The sequence below is a fragment of the Talpa occidentalis genome, unplaced genomic scaffold, assembly GCF_014898055.3.
Source record: "Talpa occidentalis isolate TD23 unplaced genomic scaffold, MPIMG_talOcc4v2.1 talOcc4.12, whole genome shotgun sequence".
NCBI lineage: Eukaryota > Metazoa > Chordata > Mammalia > Eulipotyphla > Talpidae > Talpa > Talpa occidentalis.
The window spans coordinates 31778602-31795929 of NW_023601212.1; the positions used below are offsets into that span (position 1 = coordinate 31778602).

The 17328-nt window shown below is 54.8% G+C and overlaps 1 protein-coding gene across 1 annotated transcript in view; it reads right to left on the reverse strand.

Moving 5' to 3' along the window:
* IGSF9B (immunoglobulin superfamily member 9B) overlaps positions 1–16836 on the reverse strand; it is a 52014-nt gene extending 35178 nt beyond the window's left edge. The window contains exons 1-3 of the mRNA XM_037505650.2: positions 16703–16836; positions 6327–6524; positions 4027–4173 (exon numbers count right to left, since the gene is read on the reverse strand). Coding sequence (XP_037361547.1) covers positions 4027–4173; positions 6327–6524; positions 16703–16766 — 409 coding nt within the window. The 5' untranslated portion in view covers positions 16767–16836. The remainder of the gene's footprint in view (positions 1–4026; positions 4174–6326; positions 6525–16702) is intronic.
* Between the last annotated feature and the right edge of the window lie 492 nt (positions 16837–17328).

Consider the following 17328-nt stretch of genomic DNA (forward strand, 5'->3'; position numbering starts at 1 on the left):
TTACCATCTCCCCAGGAGCCTCAGAGGCACAGATGAAAAGCTTTGAGAAGGGTCTCTCCTCTCCTGGCAGCACTGCCCTGAGAACTAGTCAGAGAGCTTTAGATTTCATCACCCATTCCGAGGCCAACCTCATCTTCGATCACATTTCCCCCTTTGCTGTGCTCTAACCACAGTGGTCTTTGTCTTCCTTTGTCTTCCAAGAACATCCAGCCTCAGGACCTTTGCCCCTGCCATTCTCCCCATAGGTTATGCACACCCAGATCACATTCCTTCAGTACGTGCCTTTGCTGACATGCCATCTCTGCTTTACCCAACCAGTCTATCCAACATGGCACTCTCAGCATCTCCAGCATTTTAGACTTATTTTCTTTAAAGCACTTGTCACTAACTCTCCTTCAGAGCAGATACTTTTCTGTAAATCCCACTGTATGCCCAGCTTCTAGCATAATGCCTGGCATATAACATCGTATTCAACAAACATCTGCTGAATGGACAAAGGAGTAAAATGAATGAAGATGCACATGCACCTCCAGGCCAACACAAACACATGGAAGTTCGTAAGAACAAGACCATGACAAGAGCACTTTCTCTGACAATCCCCAAAGCTCTTAGCTCAGTGTGGGCACAGGAGGCACTTGGATAGAATATTGAATGAATTAAGAAGGGCACTCACACATACACCATCTTCATGAAATTCAATTCTCATCCAGTATCTAACACACTCAAATCATGGCACAAATCATTCCAAATCCTTTCAAAAGAATCCTGAAATCCTAACATCCAGGCCTCCCTCCCTATTATGGAATGTCAGCTCATCTCCAGTGGCACCTCCTGCCAACCCTGCCCCTGAAACACAGTTAACACAGCCACAGCCTCTATTACCTCTGGTGTCAAGCTTTAAAGAAAAGATAATAAATTAAATTACGTCCTGAAGTGACAAATTAATTACTAATTACATAATTACTTTATTATTTAGGTGCTAATCAGGAAAGTACTTTGAACAATTTCGAGTTTTCAGGAAAATAATGGTTTGACTCTCGATTATTTACTGAATTAGGTGTTAGCTTGCCAGCTGCATTTCCAGGCTTAATTCTTTTTTACAAGTGCCCTATAATTAATAGTGTAGGTTAGAAATAGGCTGGTCTCTCCTCCAAGTAATTCATCGACCTAAAGCAAGGCTTGGCTTGGGCTTTTTGGGTATTTTAGATGTGATAAAGAAATAATTAGGTTTGCTTCCACCCAACTGGGCCTTCAAGAAAACAGAGAAGGAGGAGATCACTTGTAATTCTAATTTTCACTGGTCTTTCATTTTCCAAAGGTGATCCCTGTCAGGAGATGCCTGACATTGAATGCTCTTGCTTGGAAGCAATGGAATGCTGGTGCTCTGGTGTGAAGTTCTCCTTCGATAATAAAAATATGAATGCTGCCAGGAACCTCCAAACTTCGGATGAAGGGGAGGAGGAATAAAGAATAATCTCAGGAGACAGGCTCCTCAGGGAGGGCAGAGAACTCTCTGAAGAGCCCTGGTTCTACAGCCCAGAGCACCTGGTGCAGTCAGCTTTTCCGCCGGACCTTCCTTATAAGCAGCCTATATGCTCTCCCCTCATACACCAGCTCGCCTTCTTCTGGGCATCCAGACACATGCTGTTCCCTCTGTCTGGAAAACCCCTCCCCAACTCCAACGCCCACACCTGGCTAACATCTTTTCCCTGGTCAGGGGTCTGAAGAGTGGTCCCTTCCTCAGAGAAGCTCTTCCTCAGCTGTGCTCCCAAAATCCACCCTGTGTTGGTCTCTGGTCATGGCTGCTTCTTGAAATCTAAAGAGAGTCTGGCCTGGTGGTGTCTATGGCAGTCTCCCCAGAGCCTGCCACAGAGTGGACATTCATGTATCTTGAATGAATAATTATTGGTAGATGCACAAATGCCCTCAAAAGACCACAGTTCTCTGCCTCTTCCAGACTGTGGTCCATTCTCTGTTACTTCATCCCTGCCACTACATTTTCCTCTGATTTAGGCTCTTCTCTCTGTGGAGGAGGAGATGGCCAACAACCTCTTACACATTATTACCCACGCATAATTATGGTTCCAGACACTGTGCAAGACTCTTTCTCACAGCATGTCACTGAATCCTCACAACAGCCCAGCAAAGAGGGTTTGTTTTCCATAACTGAGAAAATCGAAGCTTAGAGAGATTTGAGTCGCCCAGGATCACACAGAAGTGAGTTCATGAAGAAGCCAAATCTTTTCAGGGTCTTGTACCAGGCCTATTCCACTCCAAGCAACTAGGAATTCCTAGACAATTACCCACACTGGTGCAAACTAAGACAAAGTCCAGAAATTCCATTTCCCCATTCTGGGAGTGCCCACTGACCACTGGACAACTCGGACACTCAGGCATCACTGGCAGCACTGTGCATGAGGAAAAGGCAGTGGAACTCGAAGGACACTTCAGCCAAGTTTAGGAATGGGCATGAGTGAGAAGGAAAGTGACGTGGGGACTCTTGGCTTGGTTTTCATCAGCAAAGCTTTTAGCAGAAGATTTACCTTCCTAATTATGTTTTGCTTGGGCTAATATTAAGATGAGTTTTCCTTCCTGGCACACACAACAGCTGGCATCAAAAGGAGGTGACTCAAACCTTTGGAGTGTGGGGACAGCCTACCAAGGCTTAAAATAAGCTTCCAGTGTGCCTCTTGGGACTGGCTGGTGGGAGCTGACAGCATCTACGGGTCAGTTGCTTGGACCGACATGGACCTAGGCCACCATCTCAGAGTTTTCTTTCCCAGACATCAGTGCTCTTGTTCAAATACTCTGTTCTCCCAGGATCCAGAGTCGGTTCTCAACCCAGGAGAGCACAACTTGACCTAACCCTGGGAGGAAAGACTCAGCCTCACAAGGTAGAATAGGATAGAGTCATCCTTCAGGGCAAGCCAATACTGAAAGAAGCTTCCAAGGCAGGAACAATATCAATTTCTCTCCCAACCATAGACCCTAAAGTCACAGGCATTGACCCTAAGGACCCAAGCCATGTATGGCACAGCCAAGCAGAGAGGACTATGTCCATAAGGAGCATAGCATCTGTGACACAGTGGTGGCTGAACTCATCCTGCCATGAAGCAAATGAAGAACAAAAGTCTGGTTGGAAAAAGAAGGCAAAATAAAACATTTTACTACAACCTCACTCTGCAGGGGGCTACTTCAAATTCTCTCCATGGTTTCAGGCTTCTCCGGGCTCCTCCAGAATATCTCCTCCTACATAAGAGCTCACAGGGACACAAGGGGAGCACCCAGGCCCCCACCCTAGGCCAACGCTGGGAACTCAGCAAACTCATTGGGAGTCCTCGGCGAAGCCCTCCTTCACCATGGCAGACACACAGCACCACTCACTTCACCTAAGTGCTCAGTAAGCGAGAGCCATTAAGCTGTTACTCTTGCAGGTTTCTCCCATATCATCACACAGCAAACCCGGCACAAGCAAGGGCCAAGTCGGGCCTCACTCATCACAGACTTCCCACGATCAAGGGCACAGCCTGGCACTCAGCAGCCCTTCACCACAATTACTCAAATGAGTGTATTTAACAAAGAACCAAAATAGAACCTAAAAAGGGAGACTGGGAAGGGTTGGGGGGATCCAGGAATTCCACTGGAGAGGGGAAGCCTGTCAGGGTTTTGCCGAGCCTGGGAACGGGTACCTTGTCACCACAAAGCCTGAACCCTCCTGGTTGCAAGAACCAGCATCCCATCTCCCTCTCCAGACTCTGGTACCACTAACCACAGCAACCACCCCACCTCCCACCTAAGAACCCCACACACCCCACTGACCACAGGCACTGCCCTCTCGCACACCCCACTGACCACAGACACACGAAGAGGACCCCCGAGGGTCACAGGGGGTGAGAGTTGTGATCTAAAAGGCAGGCCTGGCTGAGGCAACTCTGCAGCAGGAGTGTGGGGCAGGGCAGGGTGTGGCTGGGAAGCTGTTGGGTCAGAGCGCAGTCCTGGGGCAGCCCGGAAGGAGGACGCACGCACCGTTGATGGTGAGGTGCACCCAGCTGCCGTTGTGGAAGGTGTCATACTGCTGGTCCAGCATGAGCACTTTGCACTCGTACCAGCCCTGGTCCTCAGAACGAACCTGCTCCAACCGCAAGGATGCTTTGTCATGAAGACTTGCCCGGCCTGGGGGAACAAAGTGGACAGAGGCCATCAGGGCCAGAGCAGCAGCACATCACTCCCCTGCCCAGCCAAAGGCAGAGAGGTCCAGTGGAACCTTCAGACTGTTTCCCATGGCAGGGCCCCAAAACACAGTTGGCACCAACCTCCGGCAGCAGGTGGCAAAGGAAAGGGCATAATAAAGCCTTGGCCATGGAGCTGCCTTGCCACCCCGGCCCTCCAGCCTCAGCCGGCCCCACCCACCGCAGCAGCAACTCAGGCTGGGAGAAAAGTCTCCATTCCTTACAATGCCCCATTCTTTTGGAGATCTCTTGGGACAAAGGAAAGGCAGGAAGGTTACAAAGTTAGGGGGCTGGGGGCAAGAGAGAAGAGGAGAAAGGATGCAGGGGAGGAAGGGGAGGAGAGGAGGAGAGGAGAAAGGATTGTGTGGGGAGAGGGAAGGTGCAAACCAAAGAGGATGTGGTAGGGTGGTCCCTGGCAGCCCCTGGAGCACCTCCATTCAGGCTGAGTAGCTCCCACCTGGGCCCCCATGACTACCACACCCAGCAACCCCCTGTCCGGCTTCCCATGGTGGAGCAGAGAAGGGCAGATGGGGGACCAGGGTGCTGGGTCCCCTCCCAGTCCCACTGCCAGTGCCAGTGACGATTCCTTTGACCAGAGCCCAGGCCGCAGAAGCTGAAGTTGCAGGGAGCACAAGGATGAGGAGGGGCTGGCAGGTAGAACAAAGAGCCTCAGAGCCACCCTCAGCTCCATCTTCTTCATCCCTTGTGGTGAGGAGAAGGGAAGAGTCGCAGAAGCTTTGGACTGGCATCTCCCTTCCTCTGTGACCCCAGGAGGCAGAAGGCAGAGTACCCTCAGGGTCCTCCCTCCCCGCACCCACCACCTTGGCTCAAGCCTCTCCCGATACCACCCCTTCTCTGCTTTTCACCTTAACAACGGTGATCTGCCTAAAAACCAGACTATCAAAACTAACTGTGGTCCAAAAAAAAGAGGGGAGAGGGGAGACACAGACATAGCAGGGGGGGAGGTGGAGGGAGGGAGAGACAGACAGAGACAGAGAAAGAGATGGAAGCTCCAAGGAACCAATGCAATTCAGGTCTCAGAAGTCAGAAGTAAAGATAAAAGCAGTGTCCCACCTACTGCCTCTCTTCCTTTAAGCCCCAACACACACACACACACACACACATGCTCTCCTATGCATGCACTTCCATGCAAACACACACTCCCACACATGCACACTCCCACATGCGCATTTACACAAGCACACTCACATGCACACGTATATGTAAAATCATACATGCACACTCCCATGCATGCATGCTCACGCACACTCACACTTACATGCACAAAGCCTATACTTGCACTCATGTGTACAGTCACGTGCACGTGTGCTCATGTGCACATTCACATGTGCACACACACATGCACACTCCCATACATGCACACTCATGTGCACACTCAAGCACACCTCTCCTGGCCTCGCACCTTCCTCCCTGGAGGGCAGGCACTGGCAGTGACTCACAGTGAGGCCTCTGCTAGCAGGAGTAATTGCAGAGAAAGACACCAAGGGGCCAGGAAGAGGGAGGCTGGAGCAGTGGTGGAAGCAGAGAGCAGGCGCCCAGCAGTGGCACAGTCTGGCATAGACAGCTAAGAGGTTTACTTACTTTCAGGGATGGGATGAGGTCCCAACTTCAGAGCCAGAGGGAGGGAGTGGGCGAAGCCAGACAGAACAAACCCTCCAGCGGCTGCCAGCAGCCTGGCCCAGGATGGCAGCTCTGACTCAGCTTCCTGCCTGCACAGAACTGCCCTCCTGCCTGACCTCACTCTGTGTCCCTGATGCCTGCCTCTGCCCCATGCATCCCCGGGCTGTGCTGCTCAGGAGGCTGCATGCCTACATCACTTACCTACTCCTCCCTCTCCCCCTGCCACTTAATTAAAACCTAATAGAGCTCAAAGGATGGGAGGAAAGAATCAGACACCATGGAAAACAGACATAACAGACCAGTGAGAAGAAGGCAAGTGGCAACGGAGATGAAGGCAGAAAGAATGTGGTCATGTGACCACTGGGAGCAGGAGGGCCCAGATGGAAGAGGGGGCTGTGCCTAAAGCAAGGAGAGGAAAGGGGTGTGCAGGGAAGCCCCCACTGGTCCCAACCTTACCTGCATACTCTGGGTCCACATGGGGGGGATAGTAGCCAAACTTGATGAAGATAGGGATGGGCACCCCAAACTTGAACCACTCTACAACATAAGGCGGGGGCTGCCCCGTCACCGGGTGGATCACGTCGCATCGCAGGACCACAGCCTCGCCAGCTCTCGCCGTCACAAACTCGGGCTCCTCTCGAAGGCCGTGGGCACCTAACAGGAGAGCAAAGTGGGAAGGCAGAAGAGGAGGCGGCAAGAGGTCCTGCCCAGGCAGCCCCGGAGGCAGCCCCTGCCACCTCCAAGGCCCTCTGCCCCGGCCCCTGGCCCTCCTCCCTCACTCCTCAGAGGGTCCCCAGTGCACGTGACACCCCTCCTCCTTCTCTGCTCACATTCCCTAAAGCCCTGAGCCTCCTCACATCCAGGAGCCTGAGGAGGAAGAGGAGAAAATAGACAAGGAGGAGGCAAAAGGGAAAGATCCTCTCAAGTTCCACACACCAATCCCAGGCAGAGGCGTGATCATGCTCTCCCCTGGGATGTGCGGCCTAAGAATTCTGAGAGGTCTGGTCAGTGAGAAGGTGGAGGGCCTGCGCCTCCACGCTGGGGACCCATGGTCAGAGCCAGAGCCAGGGGAAACATGGCTCCCTTCCTGCCTGGGAGGAGCCGAAGAGCCAGTGGCCTTCTCCGCCCCACCCCCAGCTCAGCCTGATGTTTGCAGCACAAAACAAGAGTACTCCACACAGGAGCAGGGAATCCCTGACAAGCAGAGCCGAGGCTGCTCATGGCAGCACCAGAGGGAAAAGCCCACAGGCCTGAGCTGGCCTCTCCAGGCCCCTCCTCCTCTGTCCTCAAGCCTGCCTCAGAAAGAGGGGAGCAGGAAAGGCCTGCAGCTTTCTCATTCCCCAGCCCCAAATCTACAGACTGAGGAGCCCCACATCAGCACCATTAGGATGGCAGGCACTGGGAACAGAGGGGGGGGGCCAAGAGCTAAGGGAAACCATTCCACCTCTGGCAGAGGACAAACCACACAGGTAGAAGGGATGCACCAGACCCCCGGCAGGGGAGAAGGGGAGACCAAGACAGACCCAATGCAGCCCCCAGCCACAAGCGGGCAGATGCAGCAGAGAAATTAACCGAGACATCACTTCAGGCACCTCACTCCTGGTCCCTCAGCAGCCCAATTCCACGGCTGTAGGGGAGGGGAGGTGGTTCTAGACAGAAATGCAGCCCATCCTCTGGTCTGACACTCCTCTCTCCCACACCAGGCCTCTGTGCCCACAAAGCACCTTGTCCAGCTTATCTGCCAGTGAAAGTGAAGTCACCCCCTCCTGCCTGTCTCGCACTACACAACACAACCCAGGCTTGCTACAGCTTTCCCCAGGCTGTCCCTCCCATCCCAGGACCCGCCAAGCCTTCCAGGCAGCACCGAGGACAGCAACTGCGCCACTGAGGTTCACCGCCAGGGGGCGCTAGCGCTCCCACCACAGAGGACGCAGGAGAGGATGCACCTGTCTGGGGGGATGTCGGTCTGGGGTGCCTCTAGGTCTGACACTTATTGCATCTCACTGGTTTTACTTCCCCCTTTCTCCTGTGTTTCTCTCCTATTCCTGCTCTTGTCTCTCTTTGTCTCTTTGAGTCTCTGTGCCTCCTCAAGTCTCTGTGTCTCTGACTCATTCTCTTTAGATCCCACTCTATACGGGTGATTCTTTCTACTTCCCTGTCTCTCTCCTTGTTTCTGTGTCTGTCAGAGTGTATGCGTGTGTGTGTGGTGTTTGTACTGGGGGAAGATGTGGTTTCCTGTCTTCCTGTGCGAGGGGAAGGGATTCTGCCTGCTTGTCTGTGTGGAGGGGCCTCTGTGTGCTTGTGGTCCCTGTGTCTGCATCCCTCTCGTGTCTGTCTGTATGTTGTCTGTGAGTCCCTGTGCTTCTCTTTCTCTCTCCCCCTCCCCCTCTCCCTCTCTTCCCCTGCAAGTTGCGGAAGGAGGAGGAGGCAAGCCCTTCCAGAAGCTGATTGGCTCCTGGTGACATCACTGTTTTCTAGAGAAAGAGCTAAGATCACAGAGTATTTTTGGAGCAGAGCAGAGTGCTGTGCTCACCTGCCAGAGGCCCCAGCAGGTTTCCTGGCCCCCACCCCTCAACCCTGCTTCAGGCTAAGTTTGAATCCTAGTCCCTCAGGGAAAGCGGGAAGAGAACCCAGCTGTGGCAAGCACCTCCCCCTCCACCCTAGGGGCACCATAGGGACAGAGCCTGCCTCCCAGCATCCAAGAGCACAAAGGCTCATCCTGGACCCAGGAGAAATGGGCACATGCAGCGGATGCTGTGAGCAGATGAGCAGGGAAGCATTCGTGTGTGCATGTGTGTGCACACAGGTGTGTGTGTGTGCACATGTCACTCTTAGCAGAAGGATGTGTGGGTATGCGTGTGCATACATGTGTCACTATTGGGAAAAGACCTGAGTGTGTGTGTGTGTGTGTGTGTGTGTGTGTGTGTGTGTGCTTGCAATATGGGTGTGTGCAGCACAGACTTTTGAGGAGAGGAAAAGAGGAAATACAGAAGCCTGGGGGAAGAGGATGGAGTCATTACCAGAGGAAGGGGCCAGGGTACCTGGTGTGGTGGAGAAGCTGTCCACAAAAGGTGGCTCCTTCCCAGATCATTGGCCCTAGAGCCTCAGGCAGGAGCAGGAACTGCCATATAACTGGCTACTGATTGCCTGCCTCTGACAGAGAAATTATTGGGGGGGTAGAGGGGGGTCCTCTGCCATGGGTTCCCACAGTGCTGGCTGCTCATTTGCACCTAACGCTGCCTCATTCTCACTGCATGACAATGAGCAGCCTCTTTCACACCTCCCTTCACTGGCAGTGGCTCCAGGTCCCCTCCCCCATCCCAAGCCAGTCCCTGGGCTCAGGGTCCAGAACCCCAGTCAATCCCACAGGGGACCCTTTCAACCCAGGAAAAGCAGGTGAAGAGGGGAAGGTAAGATAGTCCTCCCAAAGATGACAGGCAAGGCAAAACGAGGCATGGGGAGGAGGGGTAGAATCCTACATCCCAGCCTTGAAACTCAGACTAATTCCTCCTGGGTTCTGAATCCTGAAATATTGATCAGGTTTCTTCCCCATTTCTTCAACACACACACACACACACACACACACACACCATGTTCCCTCACTCTATCACCCACAGGCACTTCTCCCTAAGCGTGATCCTTTCTGAGCCAAAGCATGTCTAATGAAACACTTTCTCCAGAAAAGCTCCATATAAAAAAAAAGTAAAGAGGCTGGCAGTAAAGAGGGAAAGGGGCTTGATGGAGGAGAACAGATAAACTCAAACTTAGGAAGACACCAAGGCCAAGTCTAAAAGTGAAAGATTCAAGCCGCAATGAAGGAGACACAGGCAGGTCTAGTGCTTACTGGAGACAGGCAGAGCCCCGTTCAGGGAGAGAGAGAAGCCTGCGGAGCACAGAGGACTCAGGCACTGGACCTAGAGCAAGAACCCAGCCAGGGGTCAGAGCAGAGGCTGCAGGTTCAGGGCACGGGGGGCTTCTTCCAGCAGAGCTAGCTTCCAACAGAACAGGAAGGAAGGGGTGGGAGGGAGAAGCAGAGGATGGGTCATAGCCTGGAGTGGGGAGGGAGAGGCTATGAGACCCTTAGAACCCTCAAAGAAGCCTGCAGCAGCCCACAGGGATGAGGCTCTGACTTCAGAGGGAAAACAGCTTTGCAGTGGTGCAGACAGGAGGGGCAAACGTACCCCAGATTTCATTTTAGAGAACGCAGGAATCAGCAGTACCCTGAGCGCAGCAAATCTGTATCTTGGGGATCTGCCCAGCCCACTTTGGAGTTGTTCTGCCCCAGCGGGAAAGAGAAAGCAGGAGGGTAAAGGAGGGGGTGGCCCCTGTGGTCTGGCTGACCTTTTGGGAAGCCCATAGGGTACAGATGGGCTCTCTGGGCCAGGTGGTACCCAGCAGGCAGCCAAGTCCAGGCTGCCAGTGGTCTCCTATGGGCAGAGAACCATGAGCATCCGTCCTGGCATGGCCCCACGTCCCGCATGTGCAACCTGGAGTTCTTCCACACAAGCAGGGCCGGGGCAGGAAGCGCACCAAGAATGGGAATGACACTAAATACCAGCAAAGGTAGAAGAGCTGGGCAGGGAGAACCCCAGGAGGACCTAGGCTCTCTAACACCTATGGCATGCGGCCTTGGTGCTGCAGGCCCGACACAAACTTCATTCAATACCACAGCACCCACCTGGCTGAAGGACTGCCCTCTCTGTTTTACAAATGAGCAAACTGCAAGACTACCTGGCTAGGCCATGTGCCTCAGGCAGCATGTGGAGGTTCGTTCCTCCTGCCCTACCCTGGGCTCTCCCAGCTGCATCCCTCCCCTTTCCCAGCTGCTGGGTTGGGGGCCAGCCCTGGCCCACCACACTCTCTGGATGACTCTGACAGGCAGACAGACCCCTGCTACCCAGGACGGGAGAAAGATCAGGCTGAGCCTCTTTCAGAAGGTGCTGGCCAGCTCTGGTGGTTCTGGACTGAGCACCACTCTGCTTGAGACCCAGAAGTCTCTGCCCAGGCCTGGCAGTAGCCATAGTACAAAAGGACTGGCCATGGGGTGAGCAACAGCCTCCATCACTCATGAGTACCAGTCCTCACTGGGGCTTCGTCCCTTCCTCCTGCTCTTCCTCCTTCTCCGGGCACCAGACTCCCAAACCACAGGCCTGTTGTCTAATAATACCAGCGACAGCCACCACCACCTCCATCTGCTAGCCTAAAAATAATCCCTGCTGAGTCCAAAAACGGCCCAGCCCCCCATAGTTCCCCCAATTTCCCCTCCCTGAGAAGCCAGGAGGTTCCAGGGAATCCCACAGAGCCTCCCACGGAGGTGCACACCCAGAGGGTTGGCATGAGAAAGACAGAGGACAGAATCCCTGTTACCCAAAACAAAGCTGAAGACCACTCTCCAGTCCAAGATGCAGAGGAGAGCTGTGTCCTTGTTGACCTTTGCAGAAGGCAGTCGGGCTAGAGGTCACGGCAACACCAACCTGCCTCCAGCAAGGACCCTCCACGCCCAGCCTAGGCAGGCCTTAAAAGAAGTCCCGACCTACAGTCTCCCCACTGGCGTCCTCACAGTCCTTCTGGCCCCACTCCACATCAAACCTCTCAAGGTCAGAGATCAGTGATCGGACAGACCCTAGCCAGGAAATATTCTCATCTGCTGTAGAGCATGGCCCCAGGTAGAGAAGGGCAGAAACAGCAGGCCCCCTTCTTCCTACGGGGGTCTTTCCCCCCAACCCTCTCCACTGGGCTCCCCCAGCACCCACAAGGCAGCAACGCTATTACCAACCTTAATTTCCTCCAGGCCAGATTGTATTTCCCAGAGTCCTTTCCCCATGAGCCCCTGACAGGAAGTAGGCAGTAATTCAACCTCTACCCTGTTCCATTAATGGCTCCTCAGCAGAAAGGCCTAGTCACACCCCTCCCTACCTCTCCAACACCTGAGCAGAGGACACCTGCCCCCTGAATGAGCATGCAAATTCTCAGGTGTGTACACATACGTGTACATGTCCAGAGCATGTGTGTGTGAGGAGCCAGCTGGTCAGATAAGGGTACCAGGGGCCCTGTCCACACAAGGCCACACCAGTGGGGGTGGCGAATTCAGCAGGAAATGGAAGCCCCATGTTCACTCACAACGAAGTGTCAGCATTCCCTACGCAGAAGCCAAGAGATGAGGACAGTGGCTCACCTTGCCATTTGTGAAGTCCAGCCTGTGCACCGGCTATTTACCACAGACCTTCTCAGGGGGGCTTGTGAACAGGCAGGAGGTAAGGGAGAGCGGGGTGAGGGGAGACAGAGGACAGGTTGAGAGGAGTTTATCCCAGTCCCCTCTCTTCTCAGGAGAGTGAGGCTGCTGGGACTCCCTCAAAGCCTTGAGGGAATTGTTCTCTAGAACCCCATGGAAGTCCATCTCTGCTCACCAGTCTCCAGCTTATTCATGCCAGAGAGAACAGAAAAGCAGGAAGATTCCTAAGAAAAATAGGTCAGCTGCCTCAGGCAGATGGGCTTGCTCCCGCGAGCAGTGCCCCTGAGGGGACCAAGCTCCAAGCTGCCTCTGCTCCCCGCCCACCCTCTCCTGTCTCCCCAGAGCCACGCCTTCTCCACTCAGGTGTGTTGGGCTCCCTGATGCCACTGCCCCTCCTGAACAAGACACAGATTTTCAGCAACCCCAGGATCTCTGCCTGTGTTTGTCCCTCACTTAGGCTCTCTCTGGGAACTCAAGTATCTCTCAATTCAAACCCTGGGCTAAGCTTCCAACTTTGGAAACTTCTGGGATGCCTAGACTCAGGTGCAAAGCAGGGTGATGAGGAAAGCAAGGGGGCATTCACTCCAAGAGGAGTCTCCCTGTGCTCCACAGCCCTGGTGGGGGGTTGGGGGGCAGCAGCTCCCGACCTCATGCCTGGAACCTAATTGTCCCCGTCCTGCTCCATCTCACAGGTGCACACACAAACATGCATACAGGTGTGAAGACACAAACACCATACATGCACACACATAAAGGCATGCATACACATGCACATGTGGGCTAACATGATCACGTGTGCAAGCACACAGAGACATGGGCATGCACACAGATGTGCACACACAGTCAGGCAAGTGCTTACACCTTCAGACAGCTCGCGCCAATGACAGCTCTTTTCACAATTCAGATCCACTCTTCACACAAGCTGCTTAACCCATCTTAGGGAGCAGAGAGAAGCTCTCCCCTGAGATCCTGGTTCCGGGCCTGAGAAGGCATCAGGATGTGTGGGGGAGGGAGGAGATGTTCATGGAGAAGTACCTTCGGTCTCAGACCTACTCCACCTACAGGCTCACCTCCCTGCCCTCACTCCCCTGGCACAGCACCCAGGAAGGCTGGGACAGAGAGCCAGCAGAGCCAGCACCCAGCAGACCGAGAAGTAGCGGCAGCAGGCAGGCTATGAGGACCGCACCCTGGCTGGGGACCGGGCACCGGGAAAAAGCATGCCAGGAAAGGGAGGGGCAGAGAGAGCTGCTAGGTTGCTGCATTCCCCAGCTAGGCAGCCTCTGCTCTTAGGGTAACCAGAGCCTGGTTTTCTGTCTCAGAGCTGTAATCATGAAACCAACCAGTTCTGGGGCCTGACAAGTTCAAGTCCAGCAGATGCTGGGCCTCAGGCCAGCAACTGAAGATGACGCCTCCTGCTACCCCTCCCTTGTGCCATTTCTAACACATCACTCAGCTTGCCCCAGGATGCACACACTAGACACACCCCTTCTTTCAGCACGTGTGTGGCAGATGAACACACATGCACACACTGCGCAGCTACTTCTCTGGTTCTGAACCTCCCCCCTCATATCTTCTTTGCCAAAGGGACGGAGGAAAGGTCACAGCCAGGCAGAGAATAGAGGGTATTGGCCCAGCTACCGGCAGGAGCTCGGGATTCTGTAGTCAGAGATAATCCAACCACAGGATCTGGGGTAGACAGGAGGAGGAAGCCCAGACTTCCCCTTCCCAATCAGCCTCAGAGTCCGTCTAGCAGAGCCCAGTTCTCCCCCAAGCTTGCTCAGCAAATCTGGGATGCTGAGACTCCAAACCGTTTTCCTGGCTCCAGATATCTTTGGTCCCTCACCATGGACTCAAACCAGATACACATAGTTAAAGTCAAAAGAGAGAGTCCATTCCTTTTTCTGTCTCAACCCTACACTGCCCAGGGGCCATTCTCTTTCAGCCCTCTACTGGAACAGACCCTGCTTCAGTCAAACCTTAAGAGAGAAATCTCAAGCCCCTCCCCCTCAGGAATCTCCCAGAAGTCACCTCTGTCAGTTCAGGGGGAGAACAGCTGAGCTCTCACAGGGAGCCAGCAATTTGAGCACTGAGGGGTGTTTCTCTCCGAGCAGGCCCCCTCTTCCTCTCTCCAGAGGCTGGGATGCTATGAGCTGCCGGCCAGCTGGACGCTCTGCGTCCTTCCCACAAGCCTCTGGCCACCGATGAAACTCCAGTTATGCAGATCTTTCAAAGGATTTCCAAGCAAGCCCGAGGCCTGCTCACTCTGCACATCTCCCTGGGAGAGAGAGGGATAAGAGGTTCTCCCCAGACAAGGTCAGCCATAAAAGGGGGCTTGGTTCCCGACTGAGGAAGCCTGCTGAACTTCCCCCAAGACACTCCCAGTTCCCGTTACCCTAAATGGCCAAGGACAAGAAATTGAGAAGGGGCCTGAAACCCCCGATATTGAAATAACAATAATAATAAAAATAATAATAATAATATTTATTGAGCATTTACAATGTAACAGGTAGCCATTCAATTCTTTATAGGTCTTTATGTTCACAAAAAATCCTGTAAGCTCATACCCCATGTTCCATTGATGCCAGTGACATTTAGAGAGGTTGAATAATGTGTCCAAGGTCACAAGGCCAGGAAAGTGACAGAGCCAGGATTTGAATCCAGGTCATTTGACTCTAGACATAGGTGCTTTTCCATCACATGTAGAGCCTCCTTATACTACAAAGACCCCAATACCAAAAGAGTGTGGCAGGCATGTCAAACCATCACAGACAGCAGGACCTCTTCATGCCCAGAAAGAAGGTATAACCTTCATGCCCAACAACCATCAATATGGGGAAGTCCTTCTTTTGGTCTTGCCATTCTATGTGTTGCTGCAATATAAACCCACTTGCCTTTACCTTGTGCTCAAACTTGCAAAAAGCCCATCCCCTCACCCTGACTTCTTGGGTTTGGAGCCTAACTCAGGGCCTCCCGTCAGTATCTTTTTTATTCAAAGATCCCAGCATATCCTTTTGTGCTTTCAGTGAGAGTCCCATGGCAGGAACATACCAAAAACCAGAGGGGAGGAAACCTAGGGCACTGGAACTACCAGGCTTTCGGGGAAGTAGGAGGCTCAGGCTAGAGACAGATTCTAACTCCCAGCCCCATTCCATGAGCGCTGTGCTCATCCTGATGTCAGTATCCCACCCGACAGCTGGAAAGGTTTAAATCATCCAGGTTAAGGTAACGTTTAACAAAATCCCCTTCCCTCAGCCCTCGGAGTCTGTTTACAGACACCACCCCCACCCCCAATAGCATGGGAGACATATTCCATTCCAGAAACTTTCTCAAAGCACCTTCCCTTCCCCCTACACATCCCCAGAAAAGGTGACAAGCGGCTCCGGTAGAAGTCACCTCCTGCCAGCCCCTTTCCATGGAGCTGGGAGCAGGTTTTCCTGGTGGCAGGTCCTCCTAGCTGACTTCACCCACCGACCGGGTCTCTCCCGCAGGCATCTCCTCCAGCCTCTGTGGACTTGCCGCAGCTGGGTTGTGTCTGCGCTCTGAGAACCGTGAACTCACAGAGTCCTGGCACCCTCCAGGCTCCGCTCCTATTGCCATACAAGGGCCGAGAGCCTGGGGTGCCACCCAGAGGCTTGCTGGTCGCTTCGCCCGTCTCCAAAGCAAAAGCCCGCGCGCTCGCGCACGCAACACCCAACTCACTGGCTTCTCTCTTTCCTCTTCCCCAGGTCAGACGCAGAAACCGAAAGAGAAAAACCTCTCCCGGCTTCGTGAAGCAGCCATGGGGACTCCCCCCGATCCGGTCTCCCTCCCCACCCCGCCCCCCCGCCAGCTCTGCCTCGCAGCGGGGAGGGCGGCGTGGGGTCGGCCCTGCTGGAGCGCGCTCCCAGGGAACTTTTGCCTGGCCCGGGCCCAGGTGCGGTTGAAACAGGCGCGGCTGTCAGAAGGACCAGCCCAAAGCTGACCCTCCTCGGAGCCGGTCGAGGGACCCCGGGGCTTAACCAGTTCTTCCCCTCTCCGGGGCTTTAGCCCCCTCCCCCCCAGGAATCTGACCTCCCGCAGCTCTAATGTAGGGACTAGGGGTGCGAGAGCTGGAGGGTCTGCGCCGCAGGGACGACGATTTCATCCCTGAACCGTGGGTGCCAAGAGTCCCGCGGCTCAGGGTCGCGTCTCCCTGCAAGGGCTTTTCCGCGGAGCGGCGGCGCTGAGCGGGGCTCGAGCGTGCTGCAGCCTGCCGAAGACCCTCAAACTCCCGCAGCCAGAGTTAGGCAAGGCGCCGAGTCCCCAAACCCGGAGGAGGCGGTGACTCAGGCAAAGGGCATCCGTCTGGGCACGCTGATGTGGGGCCCCGCGGGTCGAAGGTGAGCGCAGTCGACCCGGATCCCAAGGCGTCTTTTCCCAAGTGCCGGGCAGCCCGTGAGCTCGGGCTCCTTCCCGGCCCGCCCCACCGGCCCGCGGCCCCCCCACCCCGACCCTCCCGGCGGTACCCAGAGCGCGCCTGGCCCGAGACCGAGCCTCGTCCGCGGAAAGGCGCGGCGCTCCGCAGGGCAGGGGCTGGGAGCGCCAGGGAGGGGCAGAGAAGGGACGCTGCACTTCAACTCACCTTGAGCCGCAAGACCTCGGATGCTGATCACACTTGCTATCAAAGTGGCCACATACCAAATCATAGTACTACCGCGCGCCAGCCAAGAGCCTCATCCTATCGCAAAGTGCTCCTGCGCCCGCACGCTTCTTGCGCCCGAGCGCCCACTCACGCCCGCTCGCGCCCGCCTACGCCCCGCGCCGGTGCTCCTGCAGCCCGGGTGGCCCGCTCTCCATCCCTCCCCAGCTCCGCTGGGCTCGGCGCGCAGCCTCCCCGGCCCCCGGCGCAGCGGCACCTGCACTACTAGCCCAGGCGGAGCGCAGCCAGCTCCAAGGTGAAGCCTAGCCGGGCCGGGCCTCCGGGACCGCCCCTGCCACCCGCCCATTGGGCGTCACCCACCAGCCTGGGGGCCGATTGGCTCGAATGTCTGCCCGTCGCGACGCGAAGGAGGCGAGCCCATTTCAAGGTGCGTTGAAGAGTGGCGAGCACAGAGCCGCAGAATCATGCGCATTGCCAGGAAAAAGGCGTTGTAGCGACTCGGCTCTGTGCTGGTCTGTGCTCACTCTGCATGGCAAGTTTGTGGGGAGGGAAAGGGGAGCACCTGGGGCTTGCTAACGGGACCCTCGGGAGTCTCAATTACCCCTGAC